General features: G+C 46.3%; 1 protein-coding gene across 3 annotated transcripts in view; it reads left to right on the top strand.

The window, feature by feature from the left end:
* Nucleotides 1-9,837: 9,837 nt before the first annotated feature.
* Nucleotides 9,838-19,603, top strand: part of XPO6 (exportin 6) — a 107,473-nt gene continuing 97,707 nt past the window's right edge. Inside the window, exon 1 of one of the 3 annotated variants that reach the window (XM_079945079.1) lies at nucleotides 9,838-10,869. In XM_079945079.1, coding sequence (XP_079801205.1) covers nucleotides 10,867-10,869 — 3 coding nt within the window. In that variant the 5' untranslated portion in view covers nucleotides 9,838-10,866. The remainder of the gene's footprint in view (nucleotides 10,870-19,603) is intronic. The other 2 variants (XM_079945080.1, XM_079945078.1) reach the window with 2 other exon arrangements.

Below are 19,603 nucleotides of genomic sequence, written 5' to 3'. Positions count from 1 at the left end.
TATATGAAGGAAACTTTAAAGTGCTGCTGAAGGATGCAAAAGAAGACTGAACTCATGGAATGACAGACTTTTTTTTTTTTTTTTTTTTTGCGGTACGCGGGCCTCTCACTGTTGTGGCCTCTCCTGTGGCAGAGCACAAGCTCCGGACGCGCAGGCTCAGCGGCCATGGCTCACGGGCCTAGCCACTCCGCGGCATGTGGGATCTTCCCAGACCGGGGCACGAACCCGTGTCCCCTGCATCGGCAGGTGAACTCTCAACCACTGCGCCACCAGGGAAGCCCTGACAGACTTATTCTTGAAAGAAAAGTCAACAGCATAAAGATGTCGCTTCTTCCCAAGATGATCTGTATAATATATGCTATTGCAATTAAAAAAAAAAAAACTCCATCTGTTCAGAGCTCACTAATTCTTTAAGGCTCAGCACAAATGCCATCACCTCCTACATGAAGCCCCCCAGTCAGAATGTATTGCTCAGTGTTCCTTGACCTTTATTCTGCTTTCAATCTTTCATTAGAATTGGTGGCAGATAGCTGTGACTCTCCCTTGTGTTGTTTTTTTTTTTTTGGCCGAGCCAGGCAGCTTGTGGGACCTTAGTTCCCTGACCAGGGATTAAACCTGGGCCCCCTGCAGTGGAACCATGGAGCCCTAACGACTGGACCACCAGGGAATACCCTGTGGCTCTCCCTTAAGAATGAGAACTTGAGGGCAAGGACTCTCTCCCACTTCTCTCCATGTATCAGGTTAGCAGGGTTCAAGGGAACGTTGGCCATGAGGCTTGACAGGCCTGGAGCCACAGACTTTACCAGAGGTCAGGCACGTGCAGGCTTCGTCTGGAGTGCTGGAAGCAGCTTCCCAGGCCCTCTCCTCGTCTCCTTGTCTCTCTGCTGGCTGGGACCTTGGGCTTGCCATCTGATTCTGCTTCTTGCTATCATTCTACTAGGACCTGTTGTTCGTTCCTGCTGTCCTGGAGTCTAAACTTGGCCAGTTCTGGGCACTTTTTTTCGTTCTGTGTATCAGGTCCTAGCAACTGGCCTGGCCTCTTTCTGGGAACTAAGTCACCTTAGTCTGTGCCTGGTTTGGGTTTGGAGTCTTCTGTCTCAAACAACAGTTTGGATTCATACCTCACACTGTACACCAAAATAAACTCTTAAGCAGATCAGAGATTTACCTGTTGTTGTTGGGTGTTCTTTTTAAAGCTATAAAAGTACTTGAAGAAAGCATGGACAGAGGCTTCCCTGGGGGTCCAGTGGCTAAGATTCTGCGTTCCCAATGCGGGGGGGGGGGTTCAATCCCTGGTCAGGGAACTAGATCCCACATGGCGCAGCTAAGGGTTCGCCTGCCGCAACTAAAGATCCCGCACGCAGCAACGGAGATCTTGTGTGTCGCAACTAAGACCCAGCGCAGCCAAATAAATAAATAAATATTAAAAAAAAAAAAAAGAAAGAAAGCATGGACAAATTCCTTCAAACATTGGCACGGTAGCATCTTTGCGAAGTATGGCTCAAAATCCAGAAATCATAAAAGACTGATTAATTCAAGTATAAAAAATAAATTTAAAACTTCTTGGAAAAGTAAAACCATAAGCAAAATCAAAAGACACATGACAATCTGGGGAAAATACCTGCAAGTCAGTATCACAAATAGTTTATCTCCTAATTACATAAAGAACTCCTAGAAATGTTGGCAAGAGTCCAACAATTCAATGGCAAAAAGGGGCAAAGTACATAAATTGACAGTTCACAAAAAAATTGTGATGGCACCTCTCAGTTTGGCAAAAAAATTCAGAAGCTTGACAATATATCCTGCTGGCCAGTCTGTGTGGAAATAGATACTCTCTGTGTAGCTTAGGGCAGTACGCAACTCCTCTGGAGGGTGATTTGGCACCGTCCATCAAAAATGTCTTTTGACCCAGCAATTCTACTTTTGTGAATTTATTCTATGACACTCTGGCATACTTATGTATGTAGATGCACAAGGTTTTTATTATTTAGTTATTTATTTATTTTGGCTGTGTCGGGTCTTAGTTGTGGCACACGGGATCTTTTGTTGCGGTGCGTGCGGGCTCTTGGTTTCGGCTCGCGGGCTTCTCTCTAGTTGTGGCGCACGGGCTTAGTTGCCCCGTGGCATGTGGGATCTTAGTTCCCAGGCCGGGGATCTAACCCGTGTGCCCTGCGTTGGAAGGCGGATTTTTAACCACTGGACCACCAGGGAAGTCCCCAAGATTACTTTTTACAGTATTGATTTTGTTAGTAAAAGAATGGAAAACATATTATCTTGGGTCACATGCTTAACCCTGACATGGAGTCAGTCCATCCAAACTTTAAACACTGAGAGTGGAGGAGAGGTACCTTCTGAGCAAAACTGAGGTTATCAGAAGAAGGGACAGGAAAAAAATAGGAGTCCCCTGCGTCATTTATGTTCTTCCAGTGTAACAAGATGGAGACAACTTCCTTCATCAGAACATTCCAGAGCAAACACAGATGATATGACGCTTGTGGTAAGATTTCAAGATGTGTTCAGGTAACCAGAGATGGTGGCTAAACCACCTTTTAAGGAGGGCAAGTTCTGTTGACATGAGGGCCCTTTGCTTTGCTGAGCAAATGATGAGTGTGCATATGCAAATATGGGGTAGCATCCAGGGCAATGATAAGTCTCCTCTCTGTATAATAGTGAGGAGAGAAACTTGAGATTTGGAATGAAATTCTGCAGGGAGAGAAATGAACTAGACTGCCAGGCACTATGAGAGATGATGGGCTAAAGAAAAAATGAGCCAGTAGCAGTTTTGCTGATGAAGGATTGTAGAAAAAAGCAGAGTGTGAATGAAGGTTTTAGGTTGTTTGCAATGGGGTATGTGATGTAAGTTTCCTCTTCTGTATCCTTATGAAATCTTTAGGAAAGATGGGTCCTTGTTGCTTTGGTGCACGGTTACTCTGTTGAGGATGGCGCTGCCCCAGCAGCATTAGAAACACGTGGGCTGTTTTTACTGGCCACAATGGCTGCTGGGGGTGAGGGCATGGTCATTACTGTCTCGGTGGCCAGGATCATACTAACTGGTGAGATGTTTCTCACACACGGCCAGTCGCACCCCATTGGAAACACTGCTTTGGTGTGAGTCAATTGTTTTGGGAAATTTGAAGATGTTTTGGGTTTTGCATCCAGGTTGATGTAAGGCAAAAAGCAGAGCACACAGGAGCCAGAGGACAAAGACACAGCTGACACCTGGGTTACACCTGAATATAAGACTTTTGATTACAGGGACTTCCCTGGTGGTGCAGTGGTTAAGAATCCGCCTGCCAATGCAGGGGACACAGGTTCAAGCCCTGGTCTGGGACGATCCCACATGCCACAGAGCAACTAAGCCTGTGCACCACAACTACTGAGCCTGCACTCTAGAGCTTGCGAGCCACAACTACGGAGCCCGCGTGCCACTACTGCTGAAGCCCACGTGCTACAACCACTGAAGCCCGCGTACCTAGAGCCTGTGCTCTGCAACAAGAGAAGCCACTGCTGTGAGAAGCCCGCGCACCACAAGAGAGTAGCCCCTGCTCACCGCAACTAGAGAAAGCCCGCGCGCAGCAACAAAGACCTAACGCAGCCAAAAATAAATTAAAAAAATAAATTTATAAAAAAAAGACTTTAAAAAAAAAGACTTTTGATTATATTGTAGCTACATCACTTAATTTCTCTTTTTATATCTTCCTTCATTAAAGCCCTAGATTTATTTCCTCTTTGTTGTCTGCTTCATAATAAATTGCTCTTTTCTTTTTAAAATTAAAAAAAAAATTTTTTTTTTTGGGCCAGAGCACCGCACAGCCTGTGGGATCTTAGTTCCCTGACCAGCAATCAAACCCATGCCATCGGCAGTGAAAGCCTGGAGTCCTAACCACTGGACCGCCAGGGAATTCCCATAAGGTGTCCTTTTAATTTTCTGCATTTTACATTTTTTCCCGTTAGGTCTAATCTGCATATAAAATAGAGATATTTTGCACTCAATTTGTATTCATTTGTCCACAGACCAGGGCTCATCTTCTCTTTTGTCGGCACCATATTTTTGGAACCATTTATGATCTTTTATTACCCTCACCATTTTCGTTAGCTATTAAAAAAGTAATTATTTATGGATTTCCTAAATTTAGATGTTGTTTGGGAAATAACTTAGGTAAAAATAACTCTTACACACAATGTTCAGAATTGAGGTATTGCAACTTCACAGATTTTTTCTATTAATAATACATATGCCCTGCTTCATTTTTCCAAAGTTTGCCAGGTCAACAGAAATCCATTTCAACAACTAGCTAACGGTGAAGGTGGAGCTGGGGGTTGGGCTTGAGCTGGAGGGTCTCTGATCTGAAGGTTGCGGGGGCTCAGTGAAGCTGTAGGAGGCCTGGGTGTGTCTTGAGGTTGGATGGTCTTGATCTTGCATGATGTGAGCCTCAGGCACTTTCTGTCTTTTAAGGACACAGTCAACAGACAATTAACCAGGTCTCCTGTCAAGGGATTGCCCAGTGGTTGACTGGGGTTGTGGACAACTGGTTTTTCATAGTCCTACAAGAAAGGAGCTGTGATGGCTCCTTATGGGCTCCCTTAAAGGGCAGACTCTTACTATAGTGTTCTGGTTATGGATAGTTGCAGGTTCTGGGCATGTATTGTTGTCTCCCAAAACCTAATGAATTAAAACAACAACTTATTATCTGTCACAGTTCTGCAGATTGACCAGGCCTAGCTGGGTGGTTCTCATTTGGGGCCTTTCATGCAGTTGTAGGCAGACAGGTGCTGGGCCTGGAGTCTTCCCAAGTCATGATTGGGCTCAACCATCCAAGATGGCCTCTTCCCTTACATGGCTGGTGCCTCCCCTGGGCCAGCTGTGATGGATGAAAGCTGGTCAGGCAACACTCTCTTTCTTCCCACCGTCTTTCCATGTGGCTAGCCAGAATTTCCTCGCAGCGTGGCATTCTTACATAATTGGACTTCTTACATGGTGGCTGACTTGCCCCAGAGGGAATATTCCATGAAACCTGGGTAAAAGCTATAAGCTTTCTAAGATCTAACTTTGGAAGTCATGCTCCCTTCCACTCCAATTCATTGGTCAGAATTGAATTCCCAGGGCCAGCCCAGGTTCAAGGGCAGGGGACTACATAAGCCTAAGAATACTGACAGATATGACTCAGAGGGGGCTCATCTTTGCACACATGGTCATGTGTACCAGTCAGGAAAGGCCAGGTTATGCTGCAGTAACAAACTACCTCAAAATCTCAGTGCCTCAAAACACAAAATTTATTTATTGCTTGTTCTGCTGGTCTGGTGTGGGTCTGGAAGGGGTTCTGTCCCATGTAGTCACTCATCTCATGGTACCACAATTTCAACATGGTGCCTCAGGGTTTACTATGGCAGGGGAGAGCAGAATGGAAGGGAATTGCCCAGGCAAGGAAATGCTCTGGCCCAGAAGTGACATGGGTCACTTCCACTCAGTTGGCATCATCCTACCCAACTGCAAGGAATAGGGACATGTAATCCTCCCCTGTACTTGGAAGAGAACAGGGGGAGATATTGCTGGACACTAGGGGTCTGTCCCCCATGATGCTGTACCCATGGATGATTCCTGTTGGATATTTCTGGTGGATGTTACAACTAGTTAAGTCTTCAGACAATATTTCTCCGATATCATATTAATGACTGTTTATTAACTGCCCTTTATTCCACATGAGGAGGACACTTGGTAGGAGACATGTGAGTTTGGTCTTTGGGATGAGTAGGATTTTGAAAGGGAGGAAAAGGGATTAGGAAAATGTCATTCTAAAAGGTTGAACAACCTAAGCATAGGCTCAGAGACATGAAAGAGGCTGCTGTTTTCCAGGAGCCATGAGGATTCTAGCTAGGTGAGAGAGAGGAGATTGAAAGGAGGACTGGAACTAGGATGGAGATAGTAATTAATAACTAAAATGATTGAAAATCTTTTAATATGCCAGACATAGTTCTAAATACTGCATGGTGCTCTGCTGGGTCTCTTCCATTTCCCCTTCTCTACCTAACCCTGGGTCCAGGAGGTTGGCCTCTATGAACTGTATCACCAGCCTCCCTTGGTCTCTGGCTTCTAGTTGGATTTATGCAAAGGGGAGCCGCAGCAGGAGAGAGAGGGAGGGAAGAGAGTGAGGTCAGTGTATTTATTCCACTGGCCTCCTCCCTGCAGGATCACCTTGGCTGGATGCTTCCTTCAGCTGCTCTCACATGATTCTCCCTTGCCAGATTCTGGCAACCATTCCTCCTCTAGCCCCTCTAGGCCTAGGGGTACCAGTAGTCCTGCTGTTACTAGACCCGGGGTATTGCATTATCCTTTGTAGGGTTTCCCTACAAAAACCCCTTTTGAAACACCCCTTTGTCAATTCTTCAAATCTGAATTAGAGTTTCTTGATAGAACCTGACTGACACAGGTACCTACCTGGCCAGTTAGGTACTGGTGTTTTTCCCATTTGATGGATGAGGAAACTGAGGTACAGAGAGTTTAAGTGACTTGTTCAAGGCCACACAGCTAGTAAGAGGCAGAGTAAAGACTCAACCCAGAGACTCTGGTTACAGAGTTTCAAAGACTGTCAAAGGCCTTGAATGACAGGTTAAAGAGAGTGTGTTCCCATCACCTATAGAGGGTGCCAGACACTCACCCTTTTTTCCCTTCTTTCATTAAAGTCCATATTGAGTGCTACCGCTAACACCTATGTCTTTTGAGAAACTAACATGTTTCTTCATCTGCAAAATGGGAGAATTCTCCAGGTTCTAACAGCCTGGCAGAATTGTGGTGGGGCTCAGAGAGATCTTGGCCATTGAAAGAGCTATTGTGGAGCTTGGGATGGAGCATGTGACCAAGGTCCAGCCAATCAGAGCATCATATTCCCCCTGGTTGCAGTGATTGGTTCAGGAGCGATCCAATGAAAGCCAATGGGATTATATTCCTGGAACATTTGTAGGAGAGGTATACTCTCTTCTCTACCAGGCTTCAACCTGGGAGAAGATAAAGCCTGGGTATGTAGGGCCCACCATGTGGACCGCCAGAACCAAGGAAGCAGAACCAAGAAATGGAGAAAAACTGAGTTCTATGACATCACTTCAGATCCAGAATCCAGCCATGTCTAAAATCCAAGCGACCATTTGGACCTCTCCCTGAGACAATATAGTCCCTTTTTTTCCATATGATAGTTAGAATTCCAACTCTAGAGTCCCAACTTTGTCACTTGCAGTGGAAAGAGTCTTGGCACAGTACAAGACAGCTTGGAGTGGGAAGAGGAGTTGGGGACACTGCAGCAGTCAGGTGAACTTCTATTTATCCAGCAAGACCCAACTAAAACGTTACAATTTCTGTTTAGCCTCCCAACTACTCCCCCTGCCATAGCTAGAAGGCTTGTACACACCTCGGTTATAGCACCTGTCACACTATACTGTAATTTTGGGTGGCTGTTTCCACCATGAGGCAGTGAACAATTTGCCTGAATCTTATTCATTTTGGAACTCTTAGGTTTTGCAAAAGGTCTGGCAGAAAGTTAATACTAACTCATTGAATGTTGAACAAATAACTGAATGAATGAGACCAAGGCAGTAGCAATAGGAATGGTCAGGAGGAGATGGATGGGGGCCATCCCTGCAGTGCCAACAAAAAGTAATAGCAGTCTTAAATCTTTTTTTGGAATAGACAGGCCTGAGATTAATATTAATAACAGAATGTTATTTAGTTGACTTGGACAAAATCCCTGGAGTAAAATTAATAATAGCTGTGATTTATTGCATGCCTTATGTGCTAGACGTTTTGTGTACATTAAATTTAATCTTCACTCTAGCCTGGCAAAGGAGGTATGATGGACGTGTGGTGACTCCAACAAGTCCACTTTATTCTGGGGAATTGAAATCAGCCCAAGGGGAGGATTCTTTAAGTCAATTATAGCAATTCCATCTTCCTCCACATGGCTAGTTCAGGGATGGGCAGGCCTGGGTCAATTAGGACCGGTAGGATAAAGCTTACTGCCATGAGATAGGACATGAGAAAAGGTGCTCTCTCTTGCTGGATGTGAACAGGGAATTTTGTGGCCCTGGCTGGCCCTGGCAGCCATCTTGAGGACAAGGCTGATACATGGAGGATTGCAGAGCCGAGAAAATCCTAGAGGAATGGATCCAGGGCTCCCATCACTCCCAGCCTGAAGCTGACTTATTTCTGGTTTTCCAGTCATGGGAGTTATGCGAGCCAAAGGCATACCTCTTATTGAGGGTGGGTTGACTTTCTGTTATTTAATCCAATCACACGGTGAGAAAATTAAGACTTGCTCAATGTATCTCAGCTAGCAGTAAGAGCGGGGTTTCCCGCTTCAAATCTGTCTCATCCTAAAGCCTTTGCTCATCTCACTAAACTGAGCCAAGAAAGGCCAAGTCACCTGGCATGGATCCTGATTCATCTGTTTATCTTCTTTAAAAATATATATATATTTATTTGGCTGCACCCGTTCTTAGTTGTGGCACTCTCCGGAGTCTTAACCACTGGGCCACCAGGGAAGTCCCTGTTTATCTTCTGAGATGGCTTCTCTTGTACATGCAGTTTATGCTGCCTAGGAGATTCTATGTCCCCTCTCTTTGCCTAGCAAACTACAACATGTCTTCCAGGCCACAGCTAAATAAAAGTCACTTCCTGACTGCCTCTCCATCCCAACCCCCAAGATTAGCTTATATCCCTTGGCTATTAACTCTCAAGTGGTTTGTATTTTACTTTAATGCTCTTATTACAATTGTAAGTGATGACTTATTATTATTTTTTTAATTAATTAATTAATTTTATTTATTTATTTTTGGCTGTGTTGGGTCTTTGTTGCTGCGCGCGGGCTTTCTCTAGTTGCGGCGAGCAGGGTCTACTCTTCGTTGCGGTGCCTGGCTTCTCATTGCGGTGGCTCTCTTGTTGCGGAGCATGCGCTCTAGGCACGTGGGCTTCCGTAGTTGTGGCTCGCGGGCTGTAGAGTGCAGGCTCAGTAGTTGTGGCGCAGGGGCTTCTTTGCTCCGCGGCATGTGGGAAATTCCCGGACGGGGGCTTGAACCCTTGTCCCCTGCATTGGCAGGCGGATTCTTAACCATTGCACCACCAGGGAAGCCCGACTTATTTTGTAATACTTTTAAAATAATTTGTTTCTCTATTCCATAAGGGCCCAAGTGTGTCTGTTTTGCTCAGCACTGAATCCTTGGAACAGTGGTTGTCACTTAGTGGGCAACAATATTTGATGAAAGAGTAAACGAAAGTGGTTGCTTTCTGTAGCCATGAGTTATATCAGCAGTTCTCCAAGGGTGATCCTGCAGCACAAGCATCACCTGGGAACTTGTTAGAAGTGTAAATCATGAGCTTCTACTGATTAGAAGCTCTAGGAGTGGGGAACGGCAATCAGTGTTTTAACAGTCCCTCCAGGTGATTCTGGTTCATGCTGGAGTTTGAAAGCCACTATACAGATTTGCTATCCAGCCTATGCACGCTAGCAGCACCTCTGCTGCCTGGGATTGTTTCTTGCTTCTATTTCTTAAACTCAGCACTTTCACAAGGTGGTTGGAGGAAAGGAACAGGAACCCAACGCATCTTTGCCCTCTGAGATCCTCTGCAGTTGCTGTTCCTTCGACTTTGATCACACTTCCCGCTACTGACTTTATCCTTCAGGCCTCAGTTTACATTTCCATCCCTCCCTTCCATTTTCTATCTCTGGACCCTGCGTGTTTGTTGCGTTCATTTCACTCACAGCACTCCTCGTTTCTTACAATTAATTTATTCACTTGCTCTCTACTTGCTGCTTATCTGCCTCCTTGAGGGCAGAGACTACAGTAGTCTTGTTTACTACACTAGTCCGAGCACCCACAGCGGCGCCAGGTCCACGGCAGGGCTAAAATGTGTGGGCTGAATGGATGTAAGTTCCACAAGGGCAGAGGCTGTGTGCCGCCGACTTCTAGCCGGGTACTGGGCACGCAGAAGGCGCTCCATGAAGATATGGGGAATGAATGAGCGCAGGAAACGAAAGAGAAATCGACACTTTACCAAGGTGGCAGGTCCGGTTCCCTTTACCAACATGGCCGCCGGCCCGCGTGGACTGGCGGAGGGCGCCGGGCGCTGGGCGGGGCCGAATGGGGGCGGTGCCAGAGGGAGCCGTCAGGTGCGGCCCCGCCCCGCACCCCCCCGGGCCTCCGCCCGCTCGATTCCGGATTGGTCCGGTTCCAGCGCCGCAGCCCGGCGGCCGCGCCGTGGGGCCGCGCCGGGCACTCGCCACTTCCGGCGCGTTGGGGCTGTTGGTTGGGGGTGGCCGCGCGGCGCGAGCGGGCAGCACTGGAGCGGGCTTGCGCAGGGATGCTCCGGGGGGCGGCGGCGGCGGCCGTGTGGGCTGAGGCGGCAAGGATAGCTCGGGCCCTCGGGCCTTTCCCCTGAGCCGGCCGCTGGGGCTGCGCCGCCGAGGCCCATTCAGCGTCCGCCCCTTCAGCCTCGGGGTCGGGCCCACCGCCACTTCTGAACGCGGGGGCCGGGGAGCCCCTGCCTGGGCCCGGAGCCTCCCACTGGGGGTCGGGCCCGGGCGGGGGGCCCCGAGCCGCTGCTCTCCTCGCCGGCCTCCGAGCCCCATTTCCTGCTTTTTCAGTTTCCTTGCGGAGGGGCGGGTGGGTCTGGATGAATTGTTCCGGGGGTCCCCGATGAGGCGGGCCAGGGGGCCGCGCTCTTTGTAGAGGGTCCCCGCGGGGCCCGGGTGGGGAGGCGGTTGTCTTTGCATGGGTGGGGGACTTCCCGAGCCTGCCGGGACCATGACCTGAACTGTGCGAGCGGGACGTGTCCGAAGCCCGAGAGCTAGCTCACCTGAGCCGCCCTCTCCCCCAGCCAGCATGGTAAGTGGGATCGGAGCCCCTTCTCTCCCGGGTGCCGGGTCTGAGAGGTGGGAGCGGGCCCGGGACTGCTGAGCCATCGCTTCTCCCCGGGGCGGGGAGAGGCGCGTGCCGAGCCCGACAGTGACACATGCGTGCAGGGTTTGCAGCAGGGCTCTGAGCTCCCATCCCCCCTCCCCCTCGGGATCGCTCAGAACTGGGAGGGACCTGGACGCCGAGCGGACACAACCCTTGCATCTGGTGTTTGCCTCTCTTACATTGTAGCAGCTCATCATGATGGTAGCTATCATTTATTTATTGAGTGCTTACTATGTGCCAGGCGCTGTGCTAAAGTGATTGACGTGTGTTATTTAATTAGCACACCAGCCCTGTGTTCTGAAGTGGGGACACTGAGGCACAGAGCAGCTAATTACCCAGCTCAAGGTCACTCTTAAGTAACAGTGGCAAGATTTGAACCCAGGCGGTCTTGATTTCAGAGCTCCTATTTGATAGAACACACTTCACAGAGCTGGAGGGGGTCTTGCTGTAGGTTTATATACGGGACAGCTGAGAGGGTTTGTGGTTTTCAGAGGTCACTTACCTAGATCATAGGAACTAGGAATCAAAGTCAGGAATTGGCCTATTCTTTTGACACCCGTTCTGCCTTTCTTTCTGCTACATGCTCTGGCCTTTTCCCTGGTAGTGCCTGGAGAACTCTTCATCTTTCTAGATCTAGTTCAGAAGCCACCTCTGAAGATAACATTCCACATTTTCCAGACCCAAAGGCACTGTCAGTACTTCCTTAGGTTTGTGCGGTCACATCTGTTTTTAAGCATTTGTCTTATTGTTATTGTTATTGTCTATTGCAGTAGACTCAGTACTCTCAAAGATGAAATTGTCTGAACTTTTATCTGCCCCAGCTTTTGGAACATAGTAAGCCCACTGGGGTGGTTGCCTGGCCTGTGTTTGACCACTTCCAGTTACAGAAGTGTTCTTAAGGTTGCCCATTTTACGTCTTCCACACTAGTGGTCTAGTAGAGAAGGGGATGCAGGGGGGGATTACATCTGTAATATAACTGTTCAGGCCAGTGGGGTTTTCAGAAGTTTCAAGGGGCCTGTGGGTTATGTGTTAGGTTCTGGGCGGAGAAAGAAGACCTAAGGCATAGCCCTTGCCTTCGTGGGGCTTACAACCAGTCAGATAAAATGCACCATTAATGCCAAGCAGCACTGTATAATAGATACTGTATGTAGGATAGTGGCAGATCAGTTAAGCTCTCTGAGTCCCAGTTTCCTCAGCTGTAAAATGTGGAGACAGGGATTTTCTAATGAATAATCTAAAGGTATGAGGTATAATATTTAGTGAACGATGAAAGTAGTATTCAGTAATCCTTCATTGATTCTTTCAATGAATTTTTTTTAATAGTGGTAAAATATATGTGACGTAATATTTACCATTTTAACCATTTTTAAGTGTATAGTTCAGTAGCATTAAGTACATTCACATTGTGTGCGTCCATCCCCAGAACTGTTTTCATCTTGTAAAACTGAAACTGTACCCATTAAACAGTAACTCTCATTCCCTTCCCTGTCCCCTAGTGACCACTATTCTACTTTCTGTCTCTATGAATTTGACTACTCTAGGTCCCTCATATAAATGGAATTGTACAGTTTTTGTCTTTTTGTGACTGGCTCATTTCACTTAGCATAATGTCTGCGAGGTTCATCCGTGTTGTAGCATCTGTCAGGATTTCCTTCCTTTTTAAGACTGAATAATATTCCATTGTGTGTGTAGACCACATTTTGTTTATCCGATCATCTGTTGATGGACACTTGGATTACTTCCACCTTTTGGCTGTTGTGAGTAATGCTGCTGTGAACATGGATGTACAAATCTTTTAATGAATTTTAAGTAGCCACTATATTCGAGGCTCTAGCGAATGTCAGCTAAACAAGATAGACACGTACCTCTCCTCGGGTAGCTGACAACATTGCTTTAGAACCTTTGGACAGAATTTTATTGTTTATTGATTTAAGCTGGCCAAGCACTCTTGTATTCAGGTTCCATTTTAATTGGCAGTCAGGAGAGTGTTATGAAAATGACCACCTTTGAGCAATTAATTGTAAAGTAGTAGTAGTTGACTTCATGATTACCATTTACAATTTTTTCTGAGGTAAGTTTTGAGTCAAGTTTTCTATAACCTACCCCTCACTTATTGTAGCATACAGTGGGTGACCACAGCGGATTAAGGTGAATAGGACTGTCAAATTACATCCTTTTTGCAGTACTGACACCAGGGGTTCATCTCCTATAGGTGTCCCAGGTTCAGGGGTGTGCATGGGGCAGGCCTTGTCCCTGGTTGCAAGGAAGCCATTGCCTGATTTGTGTCTTCCCAGAGGAGGGTCTTTTGCCTGGGATCACAGTTCTTTGTTCCAGGAACTTTTTTCCATTTCTTACTGACTTAACATTTTTACTTTAAAAAGCGTTTAAAGAGTTGGCAAGTAAGTATGGGCCTTTGTAATATCTTCTTTTTAAAACTTCAACTCTCTATTAAGATGAAAATGGTGTAATATGATAGAACTACCATTTATTAAGTATCTATACTAAGCTAGCTGTTTTTCATTTATTTGGTTTTTCTTTCAGTCACTCAGTATCAGTTAAGCACACCAACACTGGTAGGTTGGTTACCTTATTGCCGTTACTACCAGAGGAGGAGATGAACAGACCTGGTGTAGGATACCTGTTTAACAAGTGGTGGAGCTGGCATTTGGGTCCAAGGTGCTCTTCTCCAAAGCCTGTGCTCCTTGAGGTACAGGTGCTTCCTCATGTGGAAGTTGGTTGGGAATGTTATCCAACTATATTTTATTTGGTTCTGAGATAGTGATGAGGGCTGGGGAGCATGGGAATTTCCTTTAAACTGTCCCTCTAGGAGGAGGGATTTTGACCTGCAAATTTAGAGCTAGTTAAAAAAAATTTGTAGTTGCAGTACAGAATTCCTAGAACAGCTAAACTCTAACTACATTGGATTAAATCATCATTTTAGGTTGAATTCCCATGAGTTCTCAAGTGATGTAACATCTTAGAGGTTCCCACTACTTCTCTGAAAAGTTGTTACTTAATATCAAATGAGCTTTGCTTATTGTGGAAATTTTGTGCAAAATTGAACCCTTACTTAAATTAGCATTTTTTTTCTTTTTTAAAGTTGCTTAGAAGATTGCTTTAGTTACAAAGTCTTCTCATTTTTGAACTCTGTATTTTTGTTATGTTTGGCTGTGCCGCGAGGCATGTGGGCTCTTAGTTCCCCACCAGGGATCGAACCTGTGCCCCCCTGCAGTGGAAGTGCTGAGTCTTAACCACTGGACCAGCAGGGAAGTCTGCCTTCTCATTTTTCTTTTTAATTATTTTATTTTTGGCTGTGTTGGGTCTTCGTTGCTGCGCGTGGGCTTTCTCTAGTTGCGGCGAGCAGGGGCAACTCTTCTTTGCAGTGTGCGGGCTTCTCATTGCCGTGGCTTCTCTTGTTGGGGAGCACGGGCTCTAGGTGCGCGGGCCTCAGTAGTTGTGGCGCATGGGCTTAGTTGCTCCGCGATATGTTGGGATCTTCCTGGACCAGGGCTCAGACCCGTGTCCCCTGCATTGGCAGGCGGATTCTTAACCATGGAGCCACCAGGGAAGCCCTACCTTCTTATTTTTGACTGTCATGTTCCATGAATGGTCCCTGTAATGGAGGGAAAATCAGACCTTAAATTTGGCCACTCAGTTGGTGTGTCTTCTGTTAGTTCAGCAACTGTGTTGGATTGTGCACTGGGGCGGGAGGCGTGAAGAAGCTGTGGCGGTGGAGGGAGATGGCAGGGAAAGGTCAGCGGTTCTCAGAGGGGCTCTGTGGCAGTCACGGCATTAGAGGTTGTCTGGGAGACAAGTAAATATCCAGAAATGACTTGAACAGCTTGTGAAAAAATTAGTAGATGACATGGTTCAAATGATAAAATTACCTGCTAAGCAGACCCCAAAAGCACTATTAATGTGGTACAGAGAAGTAATTCTGTATGGTAGGCCAGCTTTTGAGTACCTCAGTTTATTCATTTGTTTATTGACTTCCCTCATCAAGCTTAAAATCCCAGGTACTGTGGATACAATATGTTGAAGAGTCTGTATTTATAGGGCTTAGCATATGCCAGGCTAATGAGTTTACATATGTTAACTCATTTACTCTTTAAAACAATTGCAGGAGGCAGAGGCTATTGTTATTTTCCATTTTCTTTTCTTTTTTTTTTTTTCTTTATCTTTGGCTGCATTGGGTCATCATAGCTGCACTCAGTCTTTCTCTAGTTGCCGCGAGCAGGGGCTACTCTTCCTTGCTGTGCACGGGCTTCTCATTGCGGTGGCTTCTCTTGTTGCAGAGCACGGGCTCTAGGTGCGCGGGCTTCAGTAGTTGTGGTGCACAGGCTTAGTTGCTCCGCGGCATGTGGGATCTTCCCGGACCAGGGCTTGAACCCGTGTCCCCTGCATTGGCAGGCAGATTCTTAACCACTGCGCCACCAGGGAAGTTCTTATTTCCCATTTTATAGATGAGAACATTCAAGGCCCAGAATGGTTAGGCAGCTTCTCAAGCTCACACTACAACCAAGTGGCAGAACTGGCATTCAGAGCCAGGCAGTCTGGCTCAAGACTCAGTGCTCTCAACTGTTACACTTTCACCCCAGGAGGGATAGTATTGTCCCTGCCCTCTAGAGGTCAGTTTAATGAGGAAATGGGACATATATTCTGGTAATTATGAGAGGCTGTGTTAAGGGTGACCATTAACACAGAATGCATTGATACAAAGGTGGCATTCCTGAGGACAGGGAACAGGGAAGATTTCCCAGGAGGAATATTTGAGTCTTGAAGGGTTAGGAAGAGTTTGACAGCTGGACACGGGAGGTGGGGTGGGGGGTGGTGGGGTGGGGTGGGGGGGGAGAGCCTTCTAATTGAAAGTTTGCAGATAGTTACAAAGATTAGATATGTATCAATAAAGATAATAGAAAGTAATAGGTGTCGGGGTGGAAGTGAAAGAAGGAATTAACATTTGTTGAGTACTTAGGACTTTGTAGGGCTTTATGTGCGTTTATACGCACAGTACACAAACATGCTATTTTTTCTCATCGTGAATACCTTTATTCCTACTTTCCTGGCCAGCTGCTGCCCCATTTCCTTGTTCCTCTGTGCAACAGAACTCCAGGAAGGAGTGGTCTTTGATTCCTCACCTTCCATTCTCTCCCAAGCTCACTTGTCAAGGTCCCACCCCGCTGCTGTTGAACGCAGGGGTTAGTTCTCATCTTAGTCAGTCTGTCCGTAGCATTGGACATGTTGAACACTCCCCCTTCTGTTAAAGTCTTTCTTCACCTGGCCTCCAGGACACTAAGATGTGCTTTTGGTTTTCCGCCTTCTTACTGGATATTTCTTCCTCATCGCACTGATCTTTGAACAGCTGGAGTGCTCTAGGCCTCAGACCTAGTTAGCTCCCAGGCCAGGCCTCCCTCCTGAGCCGCAGTTCTCATGTATCCAGATGCCTACTTGGCATGCAAGCTTGTTTGTCAGGCATGTCAAATGTAACCTGTCTAAAACCCAACTCCCGACTTTCCCCTTAATTCTTTTCTACCCACAGTCTTCTCTTTCTCAGTTGGGGGCAGCCCCATCCTTCTAGTTGCTTGTGGCAGAAACTTGGAGTCATCCTTGACCTTTCTTTCTCTCATATCCCACATCTGGTCCGTATCAGGAAGGCTGATTGTTTTCTACCTTCGAAATGTAGCCAGGATTTTATCACTTCTTGTTCCCTCCACTGCTGTCTCTCTAGTTTAGGCCTGCATCATCTCTTGCCTGAATTACTGCAGTTGCCTCCTAACTGTTCTCCTAGCTTCTGACCTTGTTCCATGATAGATTGTTTTAACACAGTAGCCTCAGTGATCCTTTGAAAAGTCTAAGGCAGATCATGTCTTTGTTTTGTTCCCATGGCTCCTCATCTCACTTAGAGCGAAGGCCACAGTGGCCCACGTGCGCCTCCATGGCCTACTGTGCCCTCCATATTCTGGCCCATGGTTACACTCTGAACCCATCTCCTGCTACTCTCCCCTTGGCTCACTCTGTTCAGCTACTCTGGCCTCCTTGCTGTCCTTCAGATGCTCCAGGTGTGTGCCTGCCTCCGGGCTTTGGCCTGGCTGTTGCCATTGCTTGGACTGCACTTTCCTCTAGATGTCTATATGACTAGCGTGACCTCCTTGAGGCCTTCTCAAGAGGCATCTTCCCGGTGAGGCCAGTCCTTACCACCCTATTTAAAATTGTAACCCCATCTCAGAGCTCCCAGTCCTTCACATCCTGCTTTACTTTTTGTAGCATTTACACTTTTAAACATTTTACGTGGTTAATGTTATTTATGAAATCTATTTTTTGTTATCTCTTTGTGCTAAAATATTAACTCCCTAAAGCTTTGCTCTGTTCACTGATGTATCCCGAGAGTCTAGAACAATTGCTGGCATAGTAGACAGTTACATTGTAGTTAGGAATGCTGTGGAGGTCTTGGGTGTTCAAGACCTTTAGAGAAAGGGAGTACATAGAACTTGCACAGAGTGGGTATTTCAGAAGAGAAGGGTGTAACTGAATGTGTAGTGTTATGAAAGGATCTATAATAGACTGGTTTGGCAATGATGGAGATTTTTGTGAAGAAGTGGTTGGGGAGAAAGCTTATAAAAGCAGTCAAGGGCTGGGTTATGAAGGGCCTCCAGTACTACCCAAGGGAGTTTGGCTTTGTTTTTTGGCTGATTTTTCCTTAAAGGAACATTAATCCATCTACTGTGTGTAGGTTAGATTGGTGTGGGAAAAGAGATAGGACACCATGCCTGTGTGGATGTGATAAAGGCCTGTTCTTGGATTTGGAGTTAGGAGTGGAGAGGAAGACTTGACCAAGAGAGTCATCACTTAAAACTGACTGATTCCAGATTCAAGGGATGAAGAAAAGGGAGGAGCTCAAGCTGATTTTGGAAGCCTCTGAACTGGTGATTGGGAATAGTAGGAAATTTTAATTAATTGGTGGTTGGATTTGGAAGGAATGGAAGAGATGACAGGTAAAGAAACTGACAGGGAGATGACAGGAGACAGTCCATGTGCCGATAAAATAAGGGATTTGGCTCTGTAGGTAGGGAGGCAGATGCTGCTGTGTTGAGATGAAGGTAATTGGCATTGCGCAGGACAAGGATCTTGACAACTTTTAGGTAGTTGGATTGTTGACATATGTGTCCAAGTCAAGGGAGACGTGACTGCACCAGCTGGGGTGAAGAGGGAGGGAATTCCTGAATGTGTAGCTGTTACTTTCCGCTTCTTTTTCATCCTCCCTTTTCCTCTCCACCAGTGGTTTGTTGTGCAACCCACTGCAGACTGATTGTTTGTCTTCACTACTTTTCAAGATCACCAACGACCACTGTGTGCTGACTCCAGTATATACAGTCATCCGTTGGTATCCACGGGGGCTTGGTTCCAGGAGCCCCTGCATATACCAAAATCTATGGATGCTCAAGTTCCTTACATAAGTTGGCGTAGTACAGTGAATGCATAAATAGCCTCTTTTCAGTCCTTATGCCATCTTTTGGCTGTTGGCAAACACTGGTCCCTTTTTCTCCCCCCCCCGAAACACTTTTTCTTGGTTCCCTTGGCTTCCATGATATAACTCTTGGTTCAGTCTCCCTTGATCTTCTTTCTTATGGCTTCAGCTATGGCCTGTGTACCAATGAGAACTCAACCACCCTCTCCAGCCTTGGATATCCACCGGAGTGTCCTGTAGACATCAAATTAAACATGACTAAACCAAATCCGTCATCTTCCCCTTAGGTTAGCGCCTCCTCCCCCATGCCCTAGTTCTCTTAATGATCTTATTCACTGGACACTCAAGTGATAAACCTGAGTCATATTTAACGTCCTTTTTGCCATCAGTCCTCCACTTGTAGGCCTGTTGATGCTGCAGCTAACTCATTTGTGTCCTGACCTCGGGCTTTCCCTCCATTCCCTCCATTTTGGTCAGGCCATTGTCATCTCTTGCTTTCATGGGTGGTGTCTTGACAGCTTCCAGGTTCTTCCTCCACCAGTCCATCTTCTTTCTGTATTCCTACCAGAGCTACCACATGGAACTCAGATGTGATCATGTCGCTTGACCCCAAATTATTTTGAGCAGAGGGTCCCCAGTGTTGCCAGAGACCAAGTTTTTATCACGGCAGAGTAGTGGAAAGCACATGGGTCCTGGATTTTCATAATTTCTCTTTTACTCCTCTCAGTTAGGAGAAGATGATTTATTAAATGCTTAAAGTGATTCATTCGATATATCATTTCAAAACTTCTCAAATTATATCTTGTTCTCTAGCCACAGCAAGCCACTTGTCATTCCCAGAACACCGAGTACGCTTTCGTACGTCTCTGCCTTTGTTCAGTGCTGTTCCCTCTGCTTGAATGTCCTTTTCTTCTTTTTGAGACCTTACCTACCTCTTTGAGGCTTTCCAGCCACTAGTTTAACATTTCTCATCTTTGATTATAGTTAGGTGTTCTTTTTTTTTTGCTTTTATTATTTTGATTTATTTGTTTTTATTATATAAGAATTACAAGGCTACATTCTTGTAGTAAGTGTCAAATAACTCAGAAGTTTGAAGAGCAAAATGTGAACCTCCTCCATCCTTTCCTTGGCTTCCTCTCCTTTTCTCCCCCTCCAAGCCTGGGAGTGGAGAGGGTTAGTTCTTTCTCTTTATG

This window comes from Stenella coeruleoalba (genome assembly GCF_951394435.1).
Source record: "Stenella coeruleoalba genome assembly, chromosome: 15".
NCBI classification, from domain to species: domain Eukaryota; kingdom Metazoa; phylum Chordata; class Mammalia; order Artiodactyla; family Delphinidae; genus Stenella; species Stenella coeruleoalba.
The sequence above is the reverse complement of the archived record's forward strand: the minus strand, read 5'-3'. Positions and strand labels throughout refer to the sequence as shown.